Genomic DNA, 24,270 nt, shown 5'->3' on the forward strand with positions numbered 1-24,270 from the left:
ATGAAACTACATTTTACAAATGAATAAACAAGCTCAAAGAGGTCACCCAGCTAGTAGTAAATGGTAGTGCCTACCCTGAAACCAAGGTTTTCTGAAACATAGTGCTGCATGCCTTCTCCTGCCCAGTGTTGGTCTCGGCTTTCCTCAAGAGGCTTTCATTACAGTGAATGGAACAATGTCAGATGCAGGGGACACTAGACTGCTCAAGTGCCTGAATGCTTCCCACAAACATACATTGTATGGCCTGCTCACAGTTCATAAATTTAAATTAGTTGCCAGTATTTCAAACATTGAAAATGTTCAGATTGAAACTATTATATCTATTTTAGGAATGGCAGATCTGGCAAAACGGCTAACTTTGTATGCGGAGCTGAGTAGCTGTTATGCCCTTTGGTTGCCTGTTGCCACATCCCTGTAGCTCCCTGTTGTCCTCACCGTCTGCTTCACTCATTTTGTTACCTGCTTTTAACCCTGTGGGGATTTGAGTTTGTGAACTCCTCCCTGGGCTATTTAATTTGGGGGAGGGGGTTAACCACTTCTAACTGTATAAAAATCACCAAAACTGTTGTAATATCTGTTATAACAGATACTGTTAACGTACTGCCACGTATATATTTTTTCAAGTTTTTATGCTGTTACAGTTGTTAAATGGCATCATTAGAAATAGTTGTTTTAGAGAATACATAGTTGAAAAGTAGCACATGGTTATATTGGTTGCAACTAATTCTCAAGAGTAAAACATTTAAATGCTATTCATGACCACGTTAAGTCAGTGTGCTCACATCTACATTCTATTTAGATTTCCTGTGTTTTCTCCTTAATGGCAGATTGTACTTAGACCACTCTGGGTCCTTTCCTCTACAAGTGAGGGAGTATCTGCTGCCTCTTTCCTTTTCTTCCTTTCTGCCTTTTAAATTCCCACGCCCTTTCTTCTATAAAATTTACCTTCTCTCATATCTTATTAGATGCACATTTTAGGGTTTGTTTCTGAAGTATAATATAACAGATTTCTAAAGAAGGAAAAATAAAAAAGACAATCCCAGGAGTCATTAGAATATTTCCATTGATCCTTGGTTTCAGTATTTCCTGTAACATGATCAACATGTAACATGTCAAATGCCCTGGCCACTGATCTTTTCTAGACTAAAAAAAAAAAAAAAACAACTCATTAACCTTTGAAGTTGTTTTTTTTAATTTGTATTCATAAAGAGTCAGTGGTTCTCAAGCTTCAAGTCACAGTTAGTATCTAAAACATACTAGGAACTGTACTAGGCTATCCAGATCAATGATGAGCAAGATGGTCTCCATTTATTTAGTCCAGCTTATTCTCACTTTCAGATGACTATTTGGCTATCCCTTCCTTTTCCTTAAATCTCCAGAATTTCTTACTCTGTTCTCTCTTTCAGTTGGTGACCTTGCTTCCTACTTCACTGAACAAATAGAATCAGCTGGAAGAGAACTCTCAGACACAATACCGCATCTTCTTACCTACATGCATCTGTGCATACATATTCCATTTTCCCTCCTATTCAAGGGATAAGCTGTCTGTGTTCCTAGCTGAGGGCAGCTCCTCCACAAAATTCTTATTCCAGCCTTTACTTACTTCAGTATCGCTATCCCTCATCCTCCATAATCAGTTTTCTTTCTCTAGTGGATTGTCCACTAGCATGAAAAGAAACCTTCTTTTTAAACGGAGGTTTCTTCTTGGTGCCTTCAGTTTCTGCTCTCCTTTCCTCTCTTGAACACTCTATCAGACTTTTACCCTCATCACTTGTCCAGTCATCTGTATTATTATTCCAGTGGTTCTATTTACTCAACCTATCAACAGCATTTGACATAGCCCATCCCTCCCACTCCTTGAAAACACTATTTGTTTGGAGTTAAGGGGTCATGCTGTCTTCATTTTCCATTATATTGCTGCCTGCTTCTCAGTCTGTGGATTCTTCTCTACCTATGCTTGTCCCTTGGTGAGCTCATCCAGTGTCGTGGATGGTATTTAAATACCATCTCTATGCTTATGATTTTGAAGTTTCTATCTCCGGACATCTCCCATAAATTCCAGAGTGATATTTCCATCTTAGAAACAGTATAGGATAGGGGTTAAGGACAGACTGGGGATCTGGATTCAGTTCAGTTCAGTTCAGTACCTCAGTTGTGTCCGACTCTTTGCGACCCCATGAATCACAGCACGCCAGGAGTCCATCGCCAACTCCCGGAGTCCACTCAAACTCATGTCCATCAAGTTGGTGATGCCGTTCAGCCATCTCATCCTCTGTCGTCCCCTTCTCCTCCTGCCCCCAATCTCTCCCACCATTAGGGTCTCTTCCAGTGAGTCAGCTCTTCACATGAGGTGGCGAAAGTATTAGAGTTTCAGCTTTAGCATCAGTCCTTCCAATGAACACCCAGGACTAATCTCCTTTAGGATGGACTGGTTGGGTCTCCTTGCAGTCCAAGGGACTCTCAAGAGTCTTCTCCAACACCACAGTTAAAAAGCATCAATTCTTTGTCACTCAGCTTTCTTCACAGTCCAACTCTCACATCCATACATGACCACTGGAAAAACCATAGCCTTGACTAGACGGACCTTTGTTGGCAAAGCTGTCTAGGTGGTCATAACTTTCCTTCCAAGAAGTAAGCATCTTTTAATTTCATGGCTGCAGTCACCATCTGCAGTGATTTTGGAGTCCCCCCAAAATAAAGTCTGTCACTGTTTCCACTGCTTCCCCATCTATTTCCCATGAAGTGATGGGACCAGATGCCATGATCTTAGTTTTCTGAATCTTGAGCCTTAATCTAACTTTTTCACTCTCCTCTTTCACTTTCATCAAGAGGCTTTTTAGTTCCTCTTCACTTTCTGCCATAAGAGTGGTGTCATCTGCATATCTGAGGTTATTGATATTTCTCCTGGCAATCTTGATTCCAGCTTGTGCTTCCTCCAGCCCAGCATTTCTCATGATGTACGCTGCATGTAAGTTAAATAAGCAAGGTGACAATATACAGCCTTGATGTACTCCTTTTCCTGTTTGGAACCAGTCTGTTGTTCCATGTCCAGTTCTAACTGTTGCTTCCTGACCTGCATACAGATTTCTCAAGAGGCAGGTCAGGTGGTCTGGTATTCCCATCTCTTTCAGAATTTTCCACAGTTTCTTGTGATCCACACCATCAAAGGCTTTGGCATAGTCAATAAAGCAGAAATAGATGTTTTTCTGGAACTCTCTTGCTTTTTCCACGATCCAGTGGATGTTGGCAATTTGATCTCTGGTTTCTCTGCCTTTTCTAAAGCCAGCTTGAACATCAGGAAGTTCATGGTTCACGTATTGCTGAAGCCTGGCTTGGAGAATTTTGAGCATTACTTTACTAGCATGTGAGATGAGTGCAATTGTTCGGTAGTTTGAGCATTCTTTGGCATTGCCTTTCTTTGGGATTGGAATGAAAACTGACCTTTTCCAGTCCTGTGGCCACTGCTGAGTTTTTCAAATTTCCTGGCATATTAAGTGTAGCACTTTCACAGCATCATCTTTCAGAATTTGAAATAGCTCAGCTGGAATGCCATTACCTCTACTAGCTTTGTTCGTAGTGATGCTTTCTAAGGCCCACTTGACTTCACATTCCAGGATGTCTGGCTCTAGGTGAGTGATCACACCATCGTGATTATCTGGGTTGTGAAGATCTTTTTTGTACAGTTCTTCTGTGTATTCTTGCCACCTCTTCTTAATATCTTCTGCTTCTGTTAGGTCCATATCATTTCTGGCCTTTATCGAGCCCATCTTTGCATGAAATGTTCCCTTGGTATCTCTCATTTTCTTGAAGAGATCTCTAGTCTTTCCCATTCTGTTGTTTTCCTCTATTTCTTTGCATTGATCGCTGAGGAAGGCTTTCTTGTCTCTCCTGGCTATTCTTTAGAACTCTGCATTCAGATGCTTATATCTTTCCTTTTCTCCTTTGCTTTTCACTTCTCTTCTTTTCATAGCTATTTGTAAGGCCTCCCCAGACAACCATTTTGCTTTTTTACATTCCTTTTCCATGGGGATGGTCTTGATCCCTGTCTCCTGTACAGTGTCATGAACCTCTGTCCATAGTTCATAAGGCACTCTATCTATCAGATCTAGTCCCTTAAATCTATTTCTCACTTCCACTGTATAATCATAAGGGATTTTATTTAGGTTACACCTGAATGGTCTAGTGTTTTTCCCTACTGTCTTCAGTGTAAGTCTGAATTTGGCACTAAGGAGTTCATGATCTGAGCTACAGACAGCTCCTGGTCTTGTTTTTGCTGACTGTATAGAGCTTCTCCATCTTTGGCTACAAAGAATATAATCAATCTGATTTTGGTGTTGGCCATCTGGTGCTGTACATGTGTTTATTTAATCCTGGCTCAGCTGCTTATTAGTTTTGTGACCTTGGGAGATGTTTTTAACCATTTTGTACCTCAGCTTCCCCATCTATTACAAAAAAAATAAAGGGATAATACTAATTCCAACTTCATGTGATTGTTCTGAAGATTAACTTAGGAAACGCAAGCAAAGGGTACAGAATAGCTTGCTGTATGAACAAGTGTCAGTATCATTAGCATCAAACATTTCACCCTAAGGCATTTCACATTAATGTGTCACAAACCAAATTCTAAAACTCTCCCCCAGACTACTCTTCCCTAGTCTTTCCCATCCCGGTCCCTGTGCTTTAGCCACAAATCCTGGATCTGATCTTGACTTCTTTTTCTTTTGCCTTATATCATCCTGTCAGCAGTTCCTGTCTGACTACCTCTACCACTAACTACCCTGGTCCATGCCAGCTCCTCTACTCACCTGAATCATTGCATTAATGTTCTACTCAGTCTGCTTTCATCATTATCCCTCTATCATCTGTTCTCAAGATATCAGTCTGAGTGATCTTTTTAAGATAGATCTGATTGTTCCCCTACGGTGCTTGGTCCTCCAGTAGCTTCCTGACCTACCCAGAGTAAAAACCGAAGTCTTCTGGGCCTAGTGGGCCATTGTTCATGAATCCCCTCTGTCCCTTTTCCTGTCTTCTTCTATTCTTGCTCCCTATATTTCAGCCATACTAGCCTCCCTGCTCTTCCTTGAGCATACCAGGTATACTTCCACTTCAGGACCTTTGCACTTGCTGTAACCTCTAATCTGGAACACTCATCATCCAGATATGTGTGTGGCTCACTTCCTCATCTCTTCCCATTCTTTGCTTAAAAGCCCCATTTTCATTGAGGCAGTCACTGAGAGAACCTTATTTTAAATTTCAAATACCACCTTCTTCCATATATAAATACTCACTGTCCCCCTTCCTAGTTTTATTTTCCTCTGATAGAAGTTATCACCATCTGTCGTAGCATCAGTTCAGCTCAGTCGCTTAGTCGTGCCGACTCTTTGCGACCCCATGGACTACAGCACACCAGCCTTCCCTGTCCATCACCAGCTCCCAGAGCTTACTCAGACTCATGCATTTTACTAATTTGGTTTTTTAGTCCTTCCTCACTAAAACATAAGCTTTCTGTGGACAGACCTCTTTTGTTCACTGCTGAATCTTTAATGCCTAGAATAGTATGTGGTCCATAATGGCTACTCCAAAATGTCTGACTTAGTGAATGAAAGATGCACTGCTTGCAAGTTCACCTGTAGTAAAACCAGACAGGTTAAAAAAAAAGTTAGCGAACTGTGTAACAATAACAAGTACTGCTGGAGCAGAGAGGGGGAATGAATGCAAGCGACTGTGTTTAAGGCTTCTGAGAGGAGATGATACTTAAGGTTGAGACTGAAGACTATGAGTTCCAGTTAAACTAAGAGGAGAAAGGCGTAGAAGAAGCAGCATTAACAGAGCCACTGGGCTGAAGAGAACCTGCTCCAAATCATTCATTCATTCACCCTAGGTATATACGAAAGGAGACAGAAAGTAAGACCTAAGTTTATGGTAAAGACGACCACGGTGGTGGGGGGTCTTTCACTGTGAGAAGAGGTGTAATGAATTTGGTTTCAGACAGGTTGAATTTTAGGTCCCTGTGGAATTTCCACTTTTTCTATTATATATGTTTGAAATATGAACTTAATATTAGAATAATTTCTGTTCTAGGTTCCTTCTTCCCCTCAAAAAATGATTTGGCATACTGGAAGAGCTCAGTTGCCTCAAAAAATCTCAGTTTTGTTGTTTGGTTCATGACATGTTATCATCCTTATTTTTTCCTGAAAGCCTTTAAAGGCCCTTCTCACTTAGAAAAGTACAAGATAAAAGTTACTGTATTTTTAATAAAGCAGCCATTGGAGATACTACCAGTCTCAAATTCTATAGAAAGTTGTGTTTTTCTTTACTGCTCTTTCCTTTGAAGATACATACTGTATCTTGGAATTTTAAGACAAAATTTGTTCATTACACAGTCTGTTCAGAAATTAAAATGTCATCTAATAGATTTGAAGGCCCTTCTCAGATTTTTTCTAAAAAGAAGTCGTCTTGTTCACTCATTACAAGGCACTCTGTGCCATGGTTGCCTGGTAATATGTTATTACACCATAATGACTGGGTTATCTCTGTGTGTAGGTGTGGCAGAAAGACTGACCAGAGACTCTTTACATACTGGGTACCCTTGAAGACCTCTTTGGTGTGTAGCAGAAAGAGCTCTGCACAGTAGAATGGCAAATCACTGTTGCTCAGAAAGAGTGACTTGTTCTAATCTTCCTGCCCAAATTGGTCTTGTTTGCTGCTGTTGCTTCTTAACATTTCATAGCTAAGCCAAATTACGCTTCTGTGTGTCTTTATAGCATTCCTTTGCTTTGGCTTACATTAGAACACCTTTTGTTCTTATCGTATTCCCAGCACAACTGTTTTGCCCCCAATATTACTTCTGTTTATGTTGATTAATTGCATGTTCTTATCTCATTGTTGGCTTTGGGAATCACAGAACTTTAGAGTTGGACTGCACCTGAGTTCAGGTCTCAGTTAATATAATAATTTATATATATAATATTAATATTATACTACAATAAACTAGTGGGATATAAGGGCATTTGTTTTAAAAAATGGAAAAGAAAGAGAATTCAGGGGCAATTCTAAACAGATCTAATATTTCAATATAATGAATTATCCTTCCAAAACCCTTTTATAAAATTGTATTGTTGCAAATCCGTGCCCATTTGTTTACATATTGTCTGGCTGCTTTTGTGAGGCAAGGCAGACTTGAGTAGTTGACACAGACTATATGGCCTGCAAAGCCATAGTTATTTGGTATCTGGTCCTTCACAGAAAGTTTCCTAATCTGTGATTTAAACAGTTTAGAAACTTAATTCTTCAACTGGAGATCTGAGGTACTTCCCCAAATAACAACAATATGTATAACAAAAGAGTGACTGTAAGGATCTGTCAACATCCTGAGAACCCTACCAACTTATGATCTCTATCCTTGAAAAAAACTTTCTGAAGTGGTATTGACTTAAAAAAAACAACAGGCAGCTGGACATAAGTAGGTAGATGGGCAGTTCTTTATTGTAATTAGTTATTTCATTGCTTTTTATTATGAGTAGTTTTGATATTTAGGAGAAAAGGATCTTATAGTGTACTGAGCTTATTTAGTTACTGTTTCCATGTCATTTGTGCAACCAGTTTGTTTCTTCACTAGTATTTTCATGTTAAGATTACTTGTGCATTTCTCTTACTTGCAAGTACAAGTTTCCTGACTTAGCAATTTGTAATCAACTGATTTTTTGCTGTCCTTTTCTCCAGTGTCAGAGTCTGCTTAATTTCTGTACTGGTTTGTATCTACCCATAATAAAAGGTGTTTAAGGGAAAAGACTTTGATGCTGGGAGGGATTGGGGGCAGGAGGAGAAGGGGACGACAAAGAATGAGATGGCTGGATGGCATTACTGACTCGATGGACGTGAGTCTGAGTGAACTCTGGGAGTTGGTGATGGACAGGGAGGCCTGGCGTGCTGTGCTTCATGGGGTTGCAAAGAGTCAGACGTGACTGAGTGACTGAACTGAAGGGAAATGTTAGTTTTAAAATTCTAAATTGGATATTTAGAGAGTTGAGTGGTTACTTGAAAATTATACTTAATTTGACATTTTTCACTTATAGGATAGCCTGATCCTTCTTAGATTCCACCAATTTAAATTCTCAGTTACTGAAGTTTTGTTCATATTAGACCCATTTTCTTTCCTTGAATAATAAACAGTTTTCTCTTTGTTATAAAATTGTCTTTTTTTATGCACTGACGCTAGTCAGTGTGAATTCTACCTATTATCTTGAAAGTATCATTAAAATAGAAAGCACTGGAACCATGTTGATAGAATAATTCTTAATTCTCATATATACATTACCCCTGTCACATTTTTACTAGTGTCTGAAGTATTATGTAGTCTTTTTACGGGTTGTGTATGTAACTAAGATTATGTGTATTCTACATTTCGTACTTATTCTGGGTTATCTCTTTTTTTAGTCCCGTGGTTAGCTAACTTTAACCTTATCTCCTAAGATAATTTGTTTAAGTAGACAGTTTCAGGGCAAACAAAAGGAAAACTTCCATCTCTCTGTGACTTTCATCGTTTTCTAAAAAGTGATTAGGAATCTTAGTTTATGTTACCAGAATGAAAAACTCTAAAAAGCTGATGGATAGTTTAGAAGCACTGCTCCTATAGAGTTTGTGAGAGGAAGTTTTGACTTAATTTCAGCTGCAGGTGTGTCTTTGATTGTTAATATCTCAGTCCCTTATTGATGTAATCGTAATGTGACAAACTCTACTGGCATCCAAGAACTGGCACTCAGATGTATGAACAAGTGGAAAAATTCACATTATCTGTTTTCATCCCCTGTTTAGAGTAGTCAGAAACTGTGAAATATGACAGATACAATGCTTCACTGATACGCTTAGTACACCACCATAAAGATTAAAGACACACCTCAAAAAGCAGAGATATTTCCATAAAGTCTAATTGGGCCAAAAAAATATTTCCTTGTGTATGATAAGGAGACTAAATAGGGAGCAGTCCCATTCTAAAATGATCTTTTAGTTTTCCCACTTTCAGTCTCCCAGCCTTGAAGTAGTTCTGTCTGTTGCATCAGATGCTGTGCTGTAGGTACTGTTGCACAGTGAACGTAGTGATAAAATTGCAGGTTCAGATTTCTGACACAGGATTCTCAGTACCATTTGGCAGCCTATATGTCACTGATTTAACTGTGTCCTCTTCCTATAGCAGATATTTAGCAAATTTATTCCTTCAACAAATATTTCTTAAACTCCTGCTCCGTACCAGGCATTGTTCTAAGTTCTAAAGATACAGCAGGGAACAATAAGTATGAAAGAAAACCTTGCCTTCATGGAGCTTACCTTCCAGCAAAATACTAAATACTACCTAGTTCAGTTCAGTCGCTCAGTCGTGTCCAACTCTTTGCGACCCCATGAATCGCAGCGTGCCAGGCCTGCCTGTCCATCGCCAACTCCCAGAGTCCAAAACTCAAACTCAAAGCTCAAACTCACGTCCATCGAGTCAGTGATGCCATCCAGCCATCTCATCATCTGTCATCCCCTTCTCTTCCTGCCCCCAATCCCTCCCAGCATCAGAGTCTTTTCCAATGAGTCAACTCTTCACATGAGGTGGCCACAGTACTGGAGTTTCAGCTTTAGCATCATTCCTTCCAAAGAACACCCGGGGCTGATCTCCTTCAGAATGGACTGGTTGGATCTCCTTGCAGTCCAAGGGACTCTCAAGAGTCTTCTCCAACTCCACAGTTCAAAAGCATCAATTCTTTGGCACTCAGCTTTCTTCACAGTCCAACTCTCACATCCATACATGACCACAGGTAAAACCATAGCCTTGACTAGACAGACCTTTGTTGGCAAAGTAATATCTGCTTTCTAATATGCTATCTAGGTTGGTTATAACTTTCCTTCCAAGAAGTAAGCATCTTTTAATTTCATGGCTGCAGTCACCATCTGCAGTGATTTTGGAGCCCCCCAAAATAGTGTCTGACACTGTTTCCACTCTTTCCGCATCTATTTGCCATGAAGTGATGGGACCAGATGCCATGATCTTCATTTTCTGAATGTTGAGCTTTAAGCCAGCTTTTTCACTCTCCTCTTTCACTTTCATCAAGAGGCTTTTTAGTTCCTCTTCACTTTCTGCCATAATGGTGGTGTCATCTGCATATCTGAGGTTATTGATATTTCTCCCAGCAATCTTGATTCCAGCTTGTGCTTCCTCCAGCCCAGCATTTCTCATGATGTACTCTGCATATAAGTTAAATAAGCAGGGTGACAATATACAGCCTTGATGTACTTTTCCTATTTGGAACCAGTCTGTTGTTCCATGTCCAGTTCTAACTGTTGCTTCCTGACCTGCATACAGATTTCTCAAGAGGCAGGTCAGGTGGTCTGGTATTCCCTTCTCTTTCAGAATTTTCCACAGTTTCTTGTGATCCACACCGTCAAAGGCTTTGGCATAGTCAATAAAGCAGAAATAGATGTTTTTCTGGAACTCTCTTGCTTTTTCCATGATCCAGTGGATGTTGGCAATTTGATCTCTGGTTTCTCTGCCTTTTCTAAAAGCAGCTTGAACATCAGGAAGTTCACGGTTCACGTATTGCTGAAGCCTGGCTTGGAGAATTTTGAGCATTACTTTACTAGCATGTGAGATGAGTGCAATTGTTCAGTAGTTTGAGCATTCTTTGGCGTTGCCTTTCTTTGGGATTGGAATGAAAACTGGCCTTTTCCAGTCCTGTGGCCACTGCTGAGTTTTCCAAATTTGCTGGCATATTAAGTGTAGCACTTTCACAGCATCATCTTTCAGAATTTGAAATAGCTCAGCTGGAATGCCATCACCTCCACTAGCTTTGTTCGTAGTGATGCTTTCTAAGGCCCACTTGACTTCACATTCCAGGATGTCTGGCTCTAGGTGAGTGATCATACCATCGTGATTATCTGGGTCGTGAAGATCTTTTTTGTACAGTTCTTCTGTGTATTCTTGCCACCTCTTCTTAATATCTTCTGCTTCTGTTAGGTCCATACCATTTCTGGGCTTTATCGAGCCCATCTTTGCATGAAATGTTCCCTTGGTATCTCTCATTTTCTTGAAGAGATCTCTAGTCTTTCCCATTCTGTTGTTTTCCTCTATTTCTTTGCATTGATCGCTGAGGAAAGCTTTCTTATCTCTCCTTGCTATTCTACCTAAGCATTGGTTACATATGGGCAGTTATAGTTGTTGATGGGTATATCTGTTTGTTTATTGAATCCTCATCATAATCCCATGAGGTATGTGACATTATTAACATTGTTATGCAGATGTGGAATCTGAAGCATAGAAAGGTCAAGTAATTTGCCTTTGGTCATAGTAATAAGTGGCAGAACCAGAATTCACACTCAGACAACAGCCTGGTTCCAGAGTTTGTGCAGTCGCTGTACTATACTGCCCCAATACTGCTGTTTAAGTCTTTACACTCTTAAATCTGCCTACCTTTTTCTCCCTAGCAAAGTAGATCTTCTCATCTCCTGATCAGATGAATTTGTGGCTCTTTGAAGTAAACTTCCTCAACTTGTCACTCACTCCTTTACTAATCTGTCTTCATTTCTACTCGGCTTCACTCCATCCCTCTGTTTCAAGGAAGGGACATTTCCCTTCCCATCTAAAATTTGTATTCTGGCTTCCTCCTATTTCGCCTCCTTGACGACTTTGTTCTCTGCATTACTTTTTTGGGGGGCTTTAATCTCCATCTTTCCACTGCCTTTTGTCATTCAGCAAATGTTGAAACTGTGTCTTACTCTTTCAAGAAGCTTTGTTGTTGGGAGAAATTTTTAAGTTTATTAACGTAACGATAAACAAACACTAATTGTTTATTGCCCTCTTTAAATTCCAGGTGCTTTATATAACTCTGGTCCTTTTACCAACCCCGCAGATCCTTTACAGATGTGGAAGTAGAAACTCAGAGGACTCTGTAACTTCCTTAGCTTATGAATAGTGGCATTGAATTCAGACTTGTATCTGTCTTACTCCAAAATCCATTCTATTTCTAGTAAGGCATGTTAGTTTACCACAATTTTTAAAGGACCTCCCTTGATACTCTACCTGTCCTCCGTTGCTGTACAGCTCTTTTTTGTAGGAAAGCTTTTTTAAAGAAAGTATTTAATATATGTAGACTCTTCTTGCCTTTCATTTACTTCTCAACCCATTCTAGTCTGACTTCCTCTTTATTAGATCCTCCAGAGAAACAGAACCACCAGCTGTTTCTCTCCCTCCCTCCCTCCTCTGTCTGTCTGTCTGTCTTTGTGTGTACACACACAGACCAGTAGGCTGGAAATTCAGGCAGAATTTCTTCTCAGGGAAACCTCAGTTTTTACCCTTAAGGGCTTCAGCTGGCTGAATGAGGCCCACCCATATTATCAAGGGTAGGGTTATTGCCTTTACCTAAAGTTGCTGCTGTTCTTCAGTCACTAGGGAAAGGAAAAGTGGTCGCTCAGTCATGTCTGACTCTTTGCGACCCCATGGACTATAGCCTACCAGGCTCCTCTGTCCATGGAATTTTCCAGGCAAGAATCCTGGAGTGGATTGCCATTTCCTTCTCCAGTGGATCTTCCTGACCCAGGGGTCAAACCTTAACCACTGAGCCACCTGGGAAGTCCTTACCTAAAGGTAGTTGATTGTAAATGTTAATCACATCTGCAAAATACCTCTGTAGCAACATGTAGGCTAGTGTTTGATCAAACAACTGGGCGACCATAACCTAGCCAATCTGACACATAAAGATAACCAGCCGCCTCAACCTCTGTCGGTCCATGGTGTCTTACTCATTGCTACATCCAATAGGTGTTTTTTCACATCTTTCCCTACTTGGTCATTTTACAACATTTGACATTTTGGACCACATATTACTTCTTGAAACTCCTCTCCGTTGGTTTCAGTGATGCTAATCTCTCTTCATTCTCCTCACTGTTCCTTTTCTGATATTTCATTACTTGTCTCCCAATTCCTTAATTATTGATATTCTCTCCTGTCCTTGGCCCTCATATTGCTCCCACGATTGATGTTTCCCAAAACTAAAATTCCATCTTAAGAGTTCTCTACTGAATTTAGATCTGTATATCCAATTGCCTGGATGTTGCACACACATCTCAAACATTGCTTGTCTAAAACTGGAATCCTAGTCTCCCCCTCTCAAACTTGCTTCTGCATCTCTTTCTGTTTTCTTAGTTTGTGGTACCCTCTGCACCCAGTTAACCAAGCCAGGAACCAGAGAGGGGTCTTCAACATTTCTCTTAGATTCACCATTTCAGACTTCTCATCTCCAGCCCTGTATCTCACCCAAGAGAGCTCAACCCTCATTTTCTCTCACCTGGAATCTTGTTGTGGTATTTCTGCCTCCTATCAGTCTGTTTCCAAGTCCTCTACAGTGCTGCCAAAGTGATATTTTAAAAATGCAAATCTGTTTAATCATGTTCAAAATTCTTTTAGAAGCTCCTAATTGCTCATAGAATTAAGATAGAATTCTTTAGCAGGCATACACAGTCCTCCATGTCTAGGTCTTTCCTGCTCTTTATATCCCACTGTGCCTCCCCACTTTCAGGCCCCACTGAAATATTTTTAGGGCCCAGATTTGCTCTGTTGTTTGCTTCCATATCCTGTACTGCTGTTTCTTCTGCCTGGGATATCTACTACCTCTATTACTTCCCTGCATTCCCACCCCTACCTGGGGCATCTAGAAAAATTATTTTAGTACCCAATTCAGTCTTCAATTTTAAAAAGCCTTCCCCTAATTCCACAAATAGATTTGACCATGCCTTGTTTCTGACATTGTTACAAACTGTTTTCAGCTCTACTAGCACTTGAAAGCATTAATCACTTAGTAGTGTCTGACTCTTTGTGGCCTCATGGACTATAGCCCACCAGGCTCCTTTGTCCTTGAGATTTCCCATGCAAGAATACTGGAGTGGGTAGCCATTCCCTTCTCCAGGGCATCTTTCCAACCCAAGGACTGAGCCCAGGTCTTCTGCATTGCAGGCAGATTTTCTACTGTCTGAGCCACCAGGGAAGCTTACTACTGTATTATTTATTTTTTATCTGAGTGTCACCTTTCAATGGACTGTGAACTCAAGTATTTCTATTGCCTGGTATGTAATAGGCTCTCATCAGATTTGAGGTGATGGTGGAGATGGAGCCCAGAGTGGATTACACATTTCACTTAAATGAAGCTGTGCTTTATTGAGGAGTACTGGGCTTGGACATGTAAAGTGGAGAATGGTAGACATTTCTTTATCCTCCTTTGTCCCTCCCACAGTAGTACCAGATTTCTTTTGATCTATACTTTCTTATGATGTTTTGATACCTATTCTGAGCCTTCTCTTTGCTTTTATTTTGTTTGTATCCTTAGAGCAGGTGAAAAGAAAGGAAGCTGCTAAATTGCTATTACAAACTCCCCTGTCCCATTTTCATTCCATCACAGGAGAAATCATTCATCAGCTTGTTCTCATGTGACATGTGCCAAAGCCTTTTCTCAGCCAGCAAAAGGAATTTATGTTATAATGACAATATTTTTCCAGGTTTTTTAATCCTTCTATGTCCCCAAAATGTCTGTCTGCATTTAATGTCAAATTAAAAACTAAAGCAGTTCTGTGTTAATCCTGGGAGAATAAGTAATGCTTTTAAAAGATTGCTAAAGGAATCATGAAGATTTCTTGGGTTTTTAATATGAAAATTTCAGGTGACCAAGGACACTGCCATACACATTGGGGTCAAAGTATAGTAGAATGGTCAGCATCTCAATTTAGACTTACCTGTTACTTTCTACTCTGAATATACTCGTAGAAGCTACTTGTGGTGTAACTCCTTATGTATTTAATATTTATCTAACTCTTGATTTTCGTGGTTGAGTTTTGAAATGGGTGAAGAATCTACTTATTCTTTGCCCTTTATGGAATGTGATATCTTGGTTTTTATTCCGTTTGTCCTCCTGACCCTTTACTTAATTTTACCTTATTGTTTTGCTTTGTGTTTCTAAAATAATGGCTTTGGCTTGTTTTTTCTTGAATGTTTCTGCAGTTTGATTTGAGTATCTGGCTTTGGGCACCCCTCCTGAACCTTGGACTCCATCTGTACTTGTGACTTATGGAAGGCAGAAGTCAGTGTTTTCTATGGAATATGACCTTTTTTTTTTTAATATTATATATGTGTGTGTCTCTCCCCCCACCCCCTTCTTTTTTGGTTTCTCTTAAAAGACTGGAAAGAAAGCTGTTAAGGCAGTCCTGTGGGTATCGGCAGATGGACTCAGAGTTGTGGATGAAAAAACTAAGGTAAAACTTTCATAAGCTTAAATGTTACTGTTCATATGTTTTTTTATATCCGTGATCAAACATAATGCCATTAAGATGTTGTAGTCACTCTGTATCCTTCCACTTTGTCCAAAGTACGATCTTCTGAGAGACTGGTTAATGTTCAGAAAACCAATTTAGTTACTCATTTACCTTATGAAGAATAGAATTCTCTGAGCATTTTGTTCTACATGATACAGCATGTTTAGCTTACAGTATATTTGCATTTAATGTTAAGATCTGAGTTCTGTTTTTGTTCTGACACATTAAAAAAAAGTTTAACCCCACAAATTTGATGTAAAATATTATAGGCCTTTTGCCACTGTTTAAAAAAAAAAATAGACCACATCTAAATTTTCTTCTTTTTCCTTAATAAAACACTATTTTTAGTAAGTTATATTTGAACTCATTAACCTACTATTTAACTGAAGACTCAATTTAAGTGAAATCTTAAGGACTAGTAAATTGCTCATATGAGTTAACATTTATTTAAGGGTCCACACAATATCTTAAATATACATAGCATTTTGCATTAGAAAAAAATGATCCCAAGTACCTAGATAAGAATAGACATAGACTCTGCCCTTAGGGAGCATAAGGTGTTACTTATACACATACATTTAATCATTAATTAAAGCTTTCTGAGAGACCTAATATCTGGAAAAATTTTAACAGAAGGAAGTTTAAAAAAAACAAAAACTCAGATGTCACCTGAAGGAGAAGAAAGCCTAGCAGGCAAAGAACAGTTTTCATGGGTAGCTTACCTGATATACTTTAAGTGATATAATTTAGCTACATTTTAATTCTTTTGACTGTTTTTTTTTTTTTTAGAGAGAACTGGTGGTCTTAAATGTACATTTCAGTTGGAAACAACTATTATTTTAATTAGCTTATTTTTAAGAACTTGTGTAGTTTTCATTCATGCTTTGGATGAAATTTGTTGTATATGGAGGCTATATCTTTAATTGCTGTACACAATAGTTATTACTAGAAAGTGATGTTGCCCCCTGGTGGTTACTTGTAGCACTGGAATGAATTAATTCTCCCCACAGTGAATAATAGGAATGGATGACTTGTTACCGTGGTACCCATCATGGGCAGAGAAGAATTGTTGCAAAAATGCAAATGATTGATAAAGGGCTCCTGATTAAACTGTATCCGTAACTGCTGCATAGCAGGAGATACTGAAGAGGAAATGCATAGTAATCAAGGTTATGCAAAATAAAATTAGAATGAGCCAACAGAATTGCAGAACTTTTAAACGATTGGCAAGTTTGTTTGTGGAGCAACAGGAATTCTCATGCTTTATAAAAGTCATTTTGTTTGTATGCTTTAGCACTTCCAGCTACCACCTCAGCATCTAGGGATTTTAGGCCATTGGAATATCACACAGAAGCACCAAAGAGCCTCAGTATTTTAAAAAAACATTTTCTGTGATGTTTACATTATATATATACTGTGCCATTTAGTGGTATTCAAAATTAAATGATAAGTTAATAAATACATAGAATTGTTCTGGAAATTATGTTATTGAGTGTAAGTTATATGGGGATTGGATTAAATTTATTGTTTGACATATACTGTAAAATTGAACATGGAATTTACCATCATAAAACTAGAATCAGCAAGCATGTGTATTATAGAACATGAAGATGAGGTGAGGGAAAGAAACATCTGCGGAGAGTGCCTCTGGGGATCTCTTCTAGGTCAGATCCTTAGTTTTCCAACTTCTGGCTCAGATTAAGCTTTTCCGCAGGCCTGATGCATTAGATGTAGGGATTCTGTGTTATGAAATGAACATCCTGTGTTTCTTCTGAGAAACTTGATTGACCGCTTAGGTCCACTGTTCCTTTGTGTTTCCCTTTTTCTAGGACCTCATAGTTGACCAGACAATAGAAAAAGTTTCTTTCTGTGCCCCAGATCGGAACTTTGACAGGGCCTTCTCTTACATATGTCGCGACGGCACAACTCGGCGCTGGATCTGTCACTGCTTCATGGCCGTCAAGGACACGGTGAGTCCAGCAGCCTGAATTGCATCATGACCTGCCACAGTCACCAAGCTTCTTCCGGGTTGGCTCAGCCAGTTTCCACTACATTTTTAACAAGTATATGCTGTTACAGAACTTGTAAGTGCCTGAACGAGCCTGCTTTCACTCCTTTTATTCAAGTAGTTCACACTCTTGGTGTAACCCTACCACTCACAGAACAAGATGATTGGCTGAGATCCAAGATCATTAAAGGAAAGTGCTCTGGTGATGGTGGCTGCTAAACTTTATAGAAAACTTTTCATTATTAGAGCTGTTTTCAAGATCCTCACATGTATTTGCTAATTTGTCTGGGTAGAAGATCCTGGTATTTGAAAAGTGCTTACGAATTCATTTGCAAAAAGACTCTACCACAAGAACTGAGTTTGGAGTATATTTTTAATTTAAAAAAATAGAAATACTAAATTATGGTACAGTGAGCTGTGCTAGAAGTTGTTACATAGTAGAAATTTTTGGTTTTGTTTAAAAGTAGAGAATAATCAAGTTTGTCATCTTTCATCTAAATTACCCAAAATTCTGATAAAAAAAAGAGTGTCTTAGGTGATGATGATCTTAATTATAGTATAGCATTGAGTATGTAATTTCTGAGTTTTTGAAAGTCCAGACAGAATAAGGCAGGGTAGCTATTCATTAAGGCTACAACTCAGTGAACTCTTGCCAAGGTTTAACCTGGAAGGGAAGTTGTGGTCATATTCTAATATAAACCAAAAGCTTTTTAAAAAGCAGTTGTAAAAACAAGTATTAGAAACTCAGGCTCTGAATCAGATATAGGTTCCAGTCCTGTTTCTGGTTCTTACTAGCCGTGGGATTTGAGCAGGTTATTTAACATTTTCTAAGTCTTGGTATCCGCTTCTATAAGATGGAGATAACAGCTGTGAAGACTAAATTAGGTAACAAGTGTAAGCACTTTTAGCATAGGACCTGGCTCGTGCTAACTGCTCCAAAATGGTGGCTGATACTGTTAAAGCTGCTCCTCCTCGATTTGACACAAGTGCTTCGAAAATGGGTTGAAGTAACTAAACTACACTTTCTCCCTTTCTCTCAGACCGTAAGTCACAAAGCAGTGTATTTTGCTATCACTACACTTGAAAAATCCAAAGAGTTTTGCTATATTCTAAAACCATTCTGTTGTCAAATCATAGCCCTCAGGCTGTTTTACTCTGGTATAAAACAGTGGCTCTTCTGTATCAGAATCCCCTGGAGAGCTCATTAAATTAGATGGCTGGGCCCCACCCCAGAGTTTTTTACTCAGTGAGTCTGGGATGGAGCTTGAGGGCAAGTCTGTCTTCAGGAACTTCTGCCATAAGGCCTAGCAGAAACAGTAAGCTTCTTTGGCCTATAGCTCTGTCCTTGTACTAGAGCTGTGCTCAAATGCAGATGGGTTCTAAAATTCTTTCTGCTCTCTCTCCTATTTCATGCTTCCATGCCTACCCATTTATCATCCTACTAAGTAGTTACATGGAAACTCATGTGGATTCACAAAGAATGAGTCTGTCAGTCTATAAATGAGACTTTACAGTTTACCATCATGTGAAATCCTAGGGACAAAAGTGTCTCAGACATTTACCTCTCCTTGTGGTTTCTGATATTGGCATATAAAATGCAGTGAAATTACTTACTCAGAGCCATATGTAGGAGCAGCTGCTTACACGGTATGATCTTGGAAATTCCACAAAAGGCCCCCTGTTCTCAGATATCTCTCCTCACTGTTACAAGATGCCGGCAGTTATTGTATCACCTGTAACCCTTTTATTCCACAATTAGGGATAGTGTTTAAAATACAGATAACCCTGATTTAAAAAAAAAAAAAGAATCCATTGAATTTATTAAATTTACTCTAGATAATCCAGTGCATCTTTAAAACAATATTTAGTTTACATAAACCTTCCTCTCCTCCCACACACAAAAAATTCAGGTTTATCTGTTTAATTCCTTTACAAGTTGAAAATGTGGCTGAAAACATGGTTTTATTTTTGCCTGTGTGTGGTTGGGAAGTAGAGTTGGGGTTTGAGAGAGTTGGAAAAAAAAATAGGGGCGGTATGGGAGAGAGCCTGTAAGCACTGAAGGCCCAACAGGGCAGAAGAAGAGCATTCAGAAAGGGAGACTGAGAAGGCTCAGCTTTCCTGGGCCTGATTCCTTCTCGTCGCTGGAGATGTATTTATCTGAAGTTTTAAGTCTGTGCCTTTTGTTCCTAGACATGTTGGCAGTAAATTTAAGCTCTGAAATTTGCCCTGTCTTTCCAGTTGTTGCTTAGAAATGCGTGGTAAATATTCCTATTATTCCCCTACATAGCAAGTAGAGGTTTGGGTGTCAAGACTTAGGGCCTGGAACTTTGACCAGTGTCTTCTCAGCTGGTGGCCAGAGCCAACACAAGTGACAGAGGGACCTGACTATGACTAATAAGAAAATGTCAGTGGCTGCTGACAGGGCCCAGGTTACTGATAGCCACTTTACCCAGTGCCTGCTGCAGTAGAGGGTCATAGCATTACGTAAGGTATTATTCATTTAGATTAATTTGGCGTATTAATCCACTAAAATCTAATAAGCTGGAGTTTCTAACATTTTGTCTGTGTGAAAACAGACTTGTTTGTGGTCCAGCTAAGGTGTAGTTGTTGACACCATAACTCTGGAAACGTTTTTTAAACCTTCTGTTATGTACAGGGTGAAAGACTGAGCCACGCTGTAGGCTGTGCCTTTGCAGCCTGTTTAGAACGTAAGCAGAAGCGGGAGAAGGAATGTGGAGTGACTGCTACTTTCGACGCCAGTCGGACCACTTTCACGAGAGAAGGATCATTCCGTGTCACCACAGCCACTGAGCAAGCAGAAAGAGAGGAGATTATGAAACAAATCCAAGATGCCAAGAAAGGTACAATTTGTCCTACTACAATGTGTGTTTATTTAAAACAGCTTTTCCCAACCGGTTAATATTTGGAAGCTGTCAGGGGCATAGAGAACTCTTAGCAATATATGAAGACCTTAAGAACAAAGCTGAAAATGTAAACAGAGTGGCTTGTTTAGTGGCCTCAAAGTATTTACTGTGTCCATTAATTTTAACTACCTGGGGAAGCTGAGAGTGCAGTTGAAGAAGTTGCAAAGACATTTAAAAGCAAAATTGGGAAAACCTGTATCTTTTTTCTTTTTTAATTCTGATGCATCTGATCTCTGTGAAAACCAAATGCTATCGAGGACCTACATCTTGAAGGAAGTGCAAGTCCCAGGTTTAAGCTGCAAAGGACCTGCAGATGGTGATGCCAGGTGGAAATGCAGGCAGAGACATCTCAGTGATGCTCTATTAGATTATGACTATTTAGTGCTTTCATGAAAAAAGGCCACAGATTTTTGAGAAGCTGGCCCCTCAATATTTTTTGCATAGCCCCATTAATTTTAGTGTGTGGTTTTGCAGAATGTGAGTTTTTTTTAAGGTACACTTGGCAGCATAGCAAAAATGCCTGTCCAGACATTCAGGTTACTCAGGAGGCTGTTGTCTGAAGTTGAGTCCAGTGTATTTTAGAACTGAGTGCTAGGGCTTAGGGAAAAAATGCTTTGCATTCTTGTGTATAACTTGGGCTGAAACCCAAAACAAGGAGTATTTTTAAATTAAAAAGTTTGGTTTAAATATACATTAATATAATTTTGCCAATTTTTTACTATATTCTTTTAATTCTAAACCTGCCATTTTAGGTAACATCAGCTTCCCAGGTAGCACTAGTGGTAAAGAACCCGCCTCCCAGTGTAGGAGCTTTAAGAGACATGGGTTCAATCCCTGGATCAGGAAGATCCCCTGGAGGAGGGCATGGCAACCCACTCCAGTATTCTTGCCTGGAGAATCCCATGGACAGAGAAGCTTGGCGGGCTACAGTCCATGGGGTCACAAAGAATTGGACACGACTGAAGCAACTTAGCATGCATTCATTAGTCTAATACCCAAACAGCTTTTAATTTTTAAGCCAAAAAAAGAATATATGTTTTTATTTGAAATTAAAGTAATGATTATGATTTTTTCATTTCTTATCGACATTTCTGCCAGGATACCAAAGAACAAAAAAAAACACAGTGCTATTTTAACTAGACAAATGAATGTGTATAGGCTGTTATTTAATGTGCCTCAGTGATTTTCAGACCGGAAGCATATTCTTTGATACCACCAAATAATACTTTTTGCTACATATAGCAGCTGCCCAAATGCTTGAGTCCTAGCATCTACAGAGGATTATGGGGAGTTGGGGGGAAGTAGAGACTGACCACAATGAGAGTGTGATACAGCAGGTATTCACATGGAAACAGTCTTGTATTTGTTTACTCCAGTTTAAAATTTGACTTCTGTATGCTTTTCTTCAAGAAAGCCTGTTGTCCAGGCCTGCTTTATGACTTAACATCTAGTCAAACTTAAGTTTGTTTAGACCCTTCTGACTCTGCCACTCCTAAAGTCCTCTTTCCCCGCCCCACCAGCCAGAAAGCAAACAAACATTGAAAACAGTGCACCATTGTTCCTTAAAAGACCTCACATTAAGAGTTCATAGGTACTGGGGGGTTTTGTTTTGTTTAGTTTTGTTCAGTGTTTTAGTTACTACATGGGAATAGTAGATATACCATGTGACAAGTAGTAGATTATTAAACCCTTTATTTATCTGAAAAACAGGAGATCTGAGCCCTGCTTCTAACCTGTCTTTTGAGATACATAGGGAAGTAGATGGGTAAAATGACCCAGGAGGTTTTTGGGGTTCCTTAGTGGTGTGAGCTCAAATTATTTGAAGACATTGCCCTAAGGTCCTCATTCTCCTGTTTTCTTGAGCTGATACAGATAAGACAGCTGATGGTTCGTCAGTGGCCCCTGGCAACATTGCCACCTCCCCATCCTCTCCCACCTCTCCCACTCTGGATGCCACTGCCTCTCTGGAGATGAACAATCCTCACGCCATCCCACGCCGGCATGCACCAATTGAACAACTTGCTCGCCAAGGCTCTTTCCGAGGATTTCCTGCTCTTAGCCAGAAGATGTCACCCTTTAAACGCCAACTGTCCCTGCGCATCAATGAGTTGCCTTCCACTATGCAGAGGAAGACTGATTTCCCCATAAAACACACAGGTAACACGGCATCCCCAACTCCCCGGGGCTCAGTCACTGAAGCATCACATCACCTCCAGTGGAGTCCCTGATCCCATCAAACTATCCACCCCTCTTCTGAAGCTGTTTGGTGGCTGTGCATAGCTTGTATCATTTCCCATTGGCAGAAAATGGAGGTTCACAGAGAGAGATGGGAGTCGTTCATTTATTTTCAGCAATAGGTTAACAGAGCCATGATGGGAATTCCTAGTCCAAGTTACACGGTTTGTGATTTGCCCTGATGAAAGTGTACCTGCTTTCAGACATCAAGGGTCTCAAGTTTCCCTTCTTCTTCTGCCATTTGGGACCCAGCAGGGAGTTAATTTAAAAGGCTTTGGAAACACATCCAGTTAAATAGCACCACTGTCAGATGTACCAGAAGAAATGGATAAGTTCTCTTTGTCCTTGTGGCTGGTTGGCTCCATAGGGAGGAAACTCTAAATGGGTCTCCTGTATAAATCTAAGATCTGTTGTTCATCAGAGACAGTGGGATTGCTCACACATATTCATTACCTTTCAGAGCTGTCACACAGGCCTTTGTGTGGCCTTTGTACAGCTGAGCCAACCCCAGTAGCTCTATCCTCATCATAAGATCCGGAGCTTAAGTGTCAGATCCGGTCAGTGCTTTTATTGGGCCCTATTTTACTTTGCTCTCAGACATGTTGAGCCAGTGCTATAACAGAATCTGAGGAAGCCGTGTCTCAATAGGGCACTCTTACTGCTGGTGGCACAAAAGCACAGAGATTTAGGTTCTTTGATGGATAAAACTCAGCCTAAAGAACAGTTAAACTAGATCATTACTGAGGGTCTTGCCCCCCTCTCAACTCCTATAAAAACCAAAACTCCAGATGCTTCAAGTACCTCATTTTCAATCTCCCTCTGGAGCAGGCGGGTAACAAAACCATTATTCTCTTTTCACAGTTGAGCAGACAGAGCTTCAACACATATAATTAGCTTCCTCCGTGACATAGAAGTATTCCAGAGTCAATATTAAGAACAAAGCCTCTAGAGTCCTGGACTTCAGTTCACTTTTTCATGTTAACACTTTGGAGAAAAATGACAGTGATGACACTGTCATAGTTTATGACAGAGAAAAGGACTGAGTGCCCACTGGTGCCCCTGACTTTAACCCATTTTTCTCAAAAGAGTCACTGGGGGCCTCTCAAACTTAACTCACATCACCGGCTTGGGACCTGGTTGGAAGACAAACAGGTTGCATGTGTCTTCTAGAAAAATCTCACTGGCACAAAAAGAGAACAGCATGTTTTCAACAGTGTCACACAGGAGAGGAAATACAGAAATCTGGGGATTTGCAAGGGAGGAAGGTAGGCCTTAGTACAGGAATTGTTAGCATTCTGTACCTTCTCATGTAAAAAGCTAGTGAATAGTGGTAAGTTTTTTGAAGTTGCTTTTATAGCCCCACCTGAGTCTTTTTCTTCCACAAATAACAGAGGCAGAGTAAAATGCCACCTCACGTGACACTGTTCTGTTCCAGACTTGTTCCGTTTTTCTGTCTGGAGCCATCTTCTGTCTGTCTTGCAGTGCCAGAGGTAGACGGCGAAGCAGAGAGCATCAGCTCGCTGTGCTCACAGATCACCAATGCCTTCAGCACACCCTCTGAGGATCCCTTCTCATCCGCCCCAATGACCAAACCAGTGACAGTGGTGGCACCACAGTCTCCTGCCTTTCAAGGTTGGTGCTCACTTAGCCTGCGATTCTCTTTGAAACTAATAGTTGTATGACACTGATCACTAGTGTAAGTTGGCATCCTGAGCTTCCCAAGATCTGGTCAGACCCCCTGCGTTTCCCTGTTTGATACTGTCTCAGGCT

At 40.0% G+C, this 24,270-nt stretch overlaps 1 protein-coding gene across 10 annotated transcripts in view; it reads left to right on the top strand.

The window, feature by feature from the left end:
* Nucleotides 1-24,270, top strand: part of NUMB (NUMB, endocytic adaptor protein) — a 169,417-nt gene that overhangs the window by 139,409 nt on the left and 5,738 nt on the right. For 8 of the 10 annotated variants that reach the window (XM_018053999.1, XM_018054004.1, XM_018054002.1 and 5 more), the window contains 5 exons: nucleotides 15,199-15,273; nucleotides 17,163-17,303; nucleotides 19,998-20,202; nucleotides 22,129-22,422; nucleotides 23,983-24,132. In XM_018053999.1, coding sequence (XP_017909488.1) covers nucleotides 15,199-15,273; nucleotides 17,163-17,303; nucleotides 19,998-20,202; nucleotides 22,129-22,422; nucleotides 23,983-24,132 — 865 coding nt within the window. The remainder of the gene's footprint in view (nucleotides 1-15,198; nucleotides 15,274-17,162; nucleotides 17,304-19,997; nucleotides 20,203-22,128; nucleotides 22,423-23,982; nucleotides 24,133-24,270) is intronic. The other 2 variants (XM_018054001.1, XM_018054003.1) reach the window with 1 other exon arrangement.

This window comes from Capra hircus, chromosome 10 (assembly GCF_001704415.2).
Source record: "Capra hircus breed San Clemente chromosome 10, ASM170441v1, whole genome shotgun sequence".
NCBI lineage: Eukaryota > Metazoa > Chordata > Mammalia > Artiodactyla > Bovidae > Capra > Capra hircus.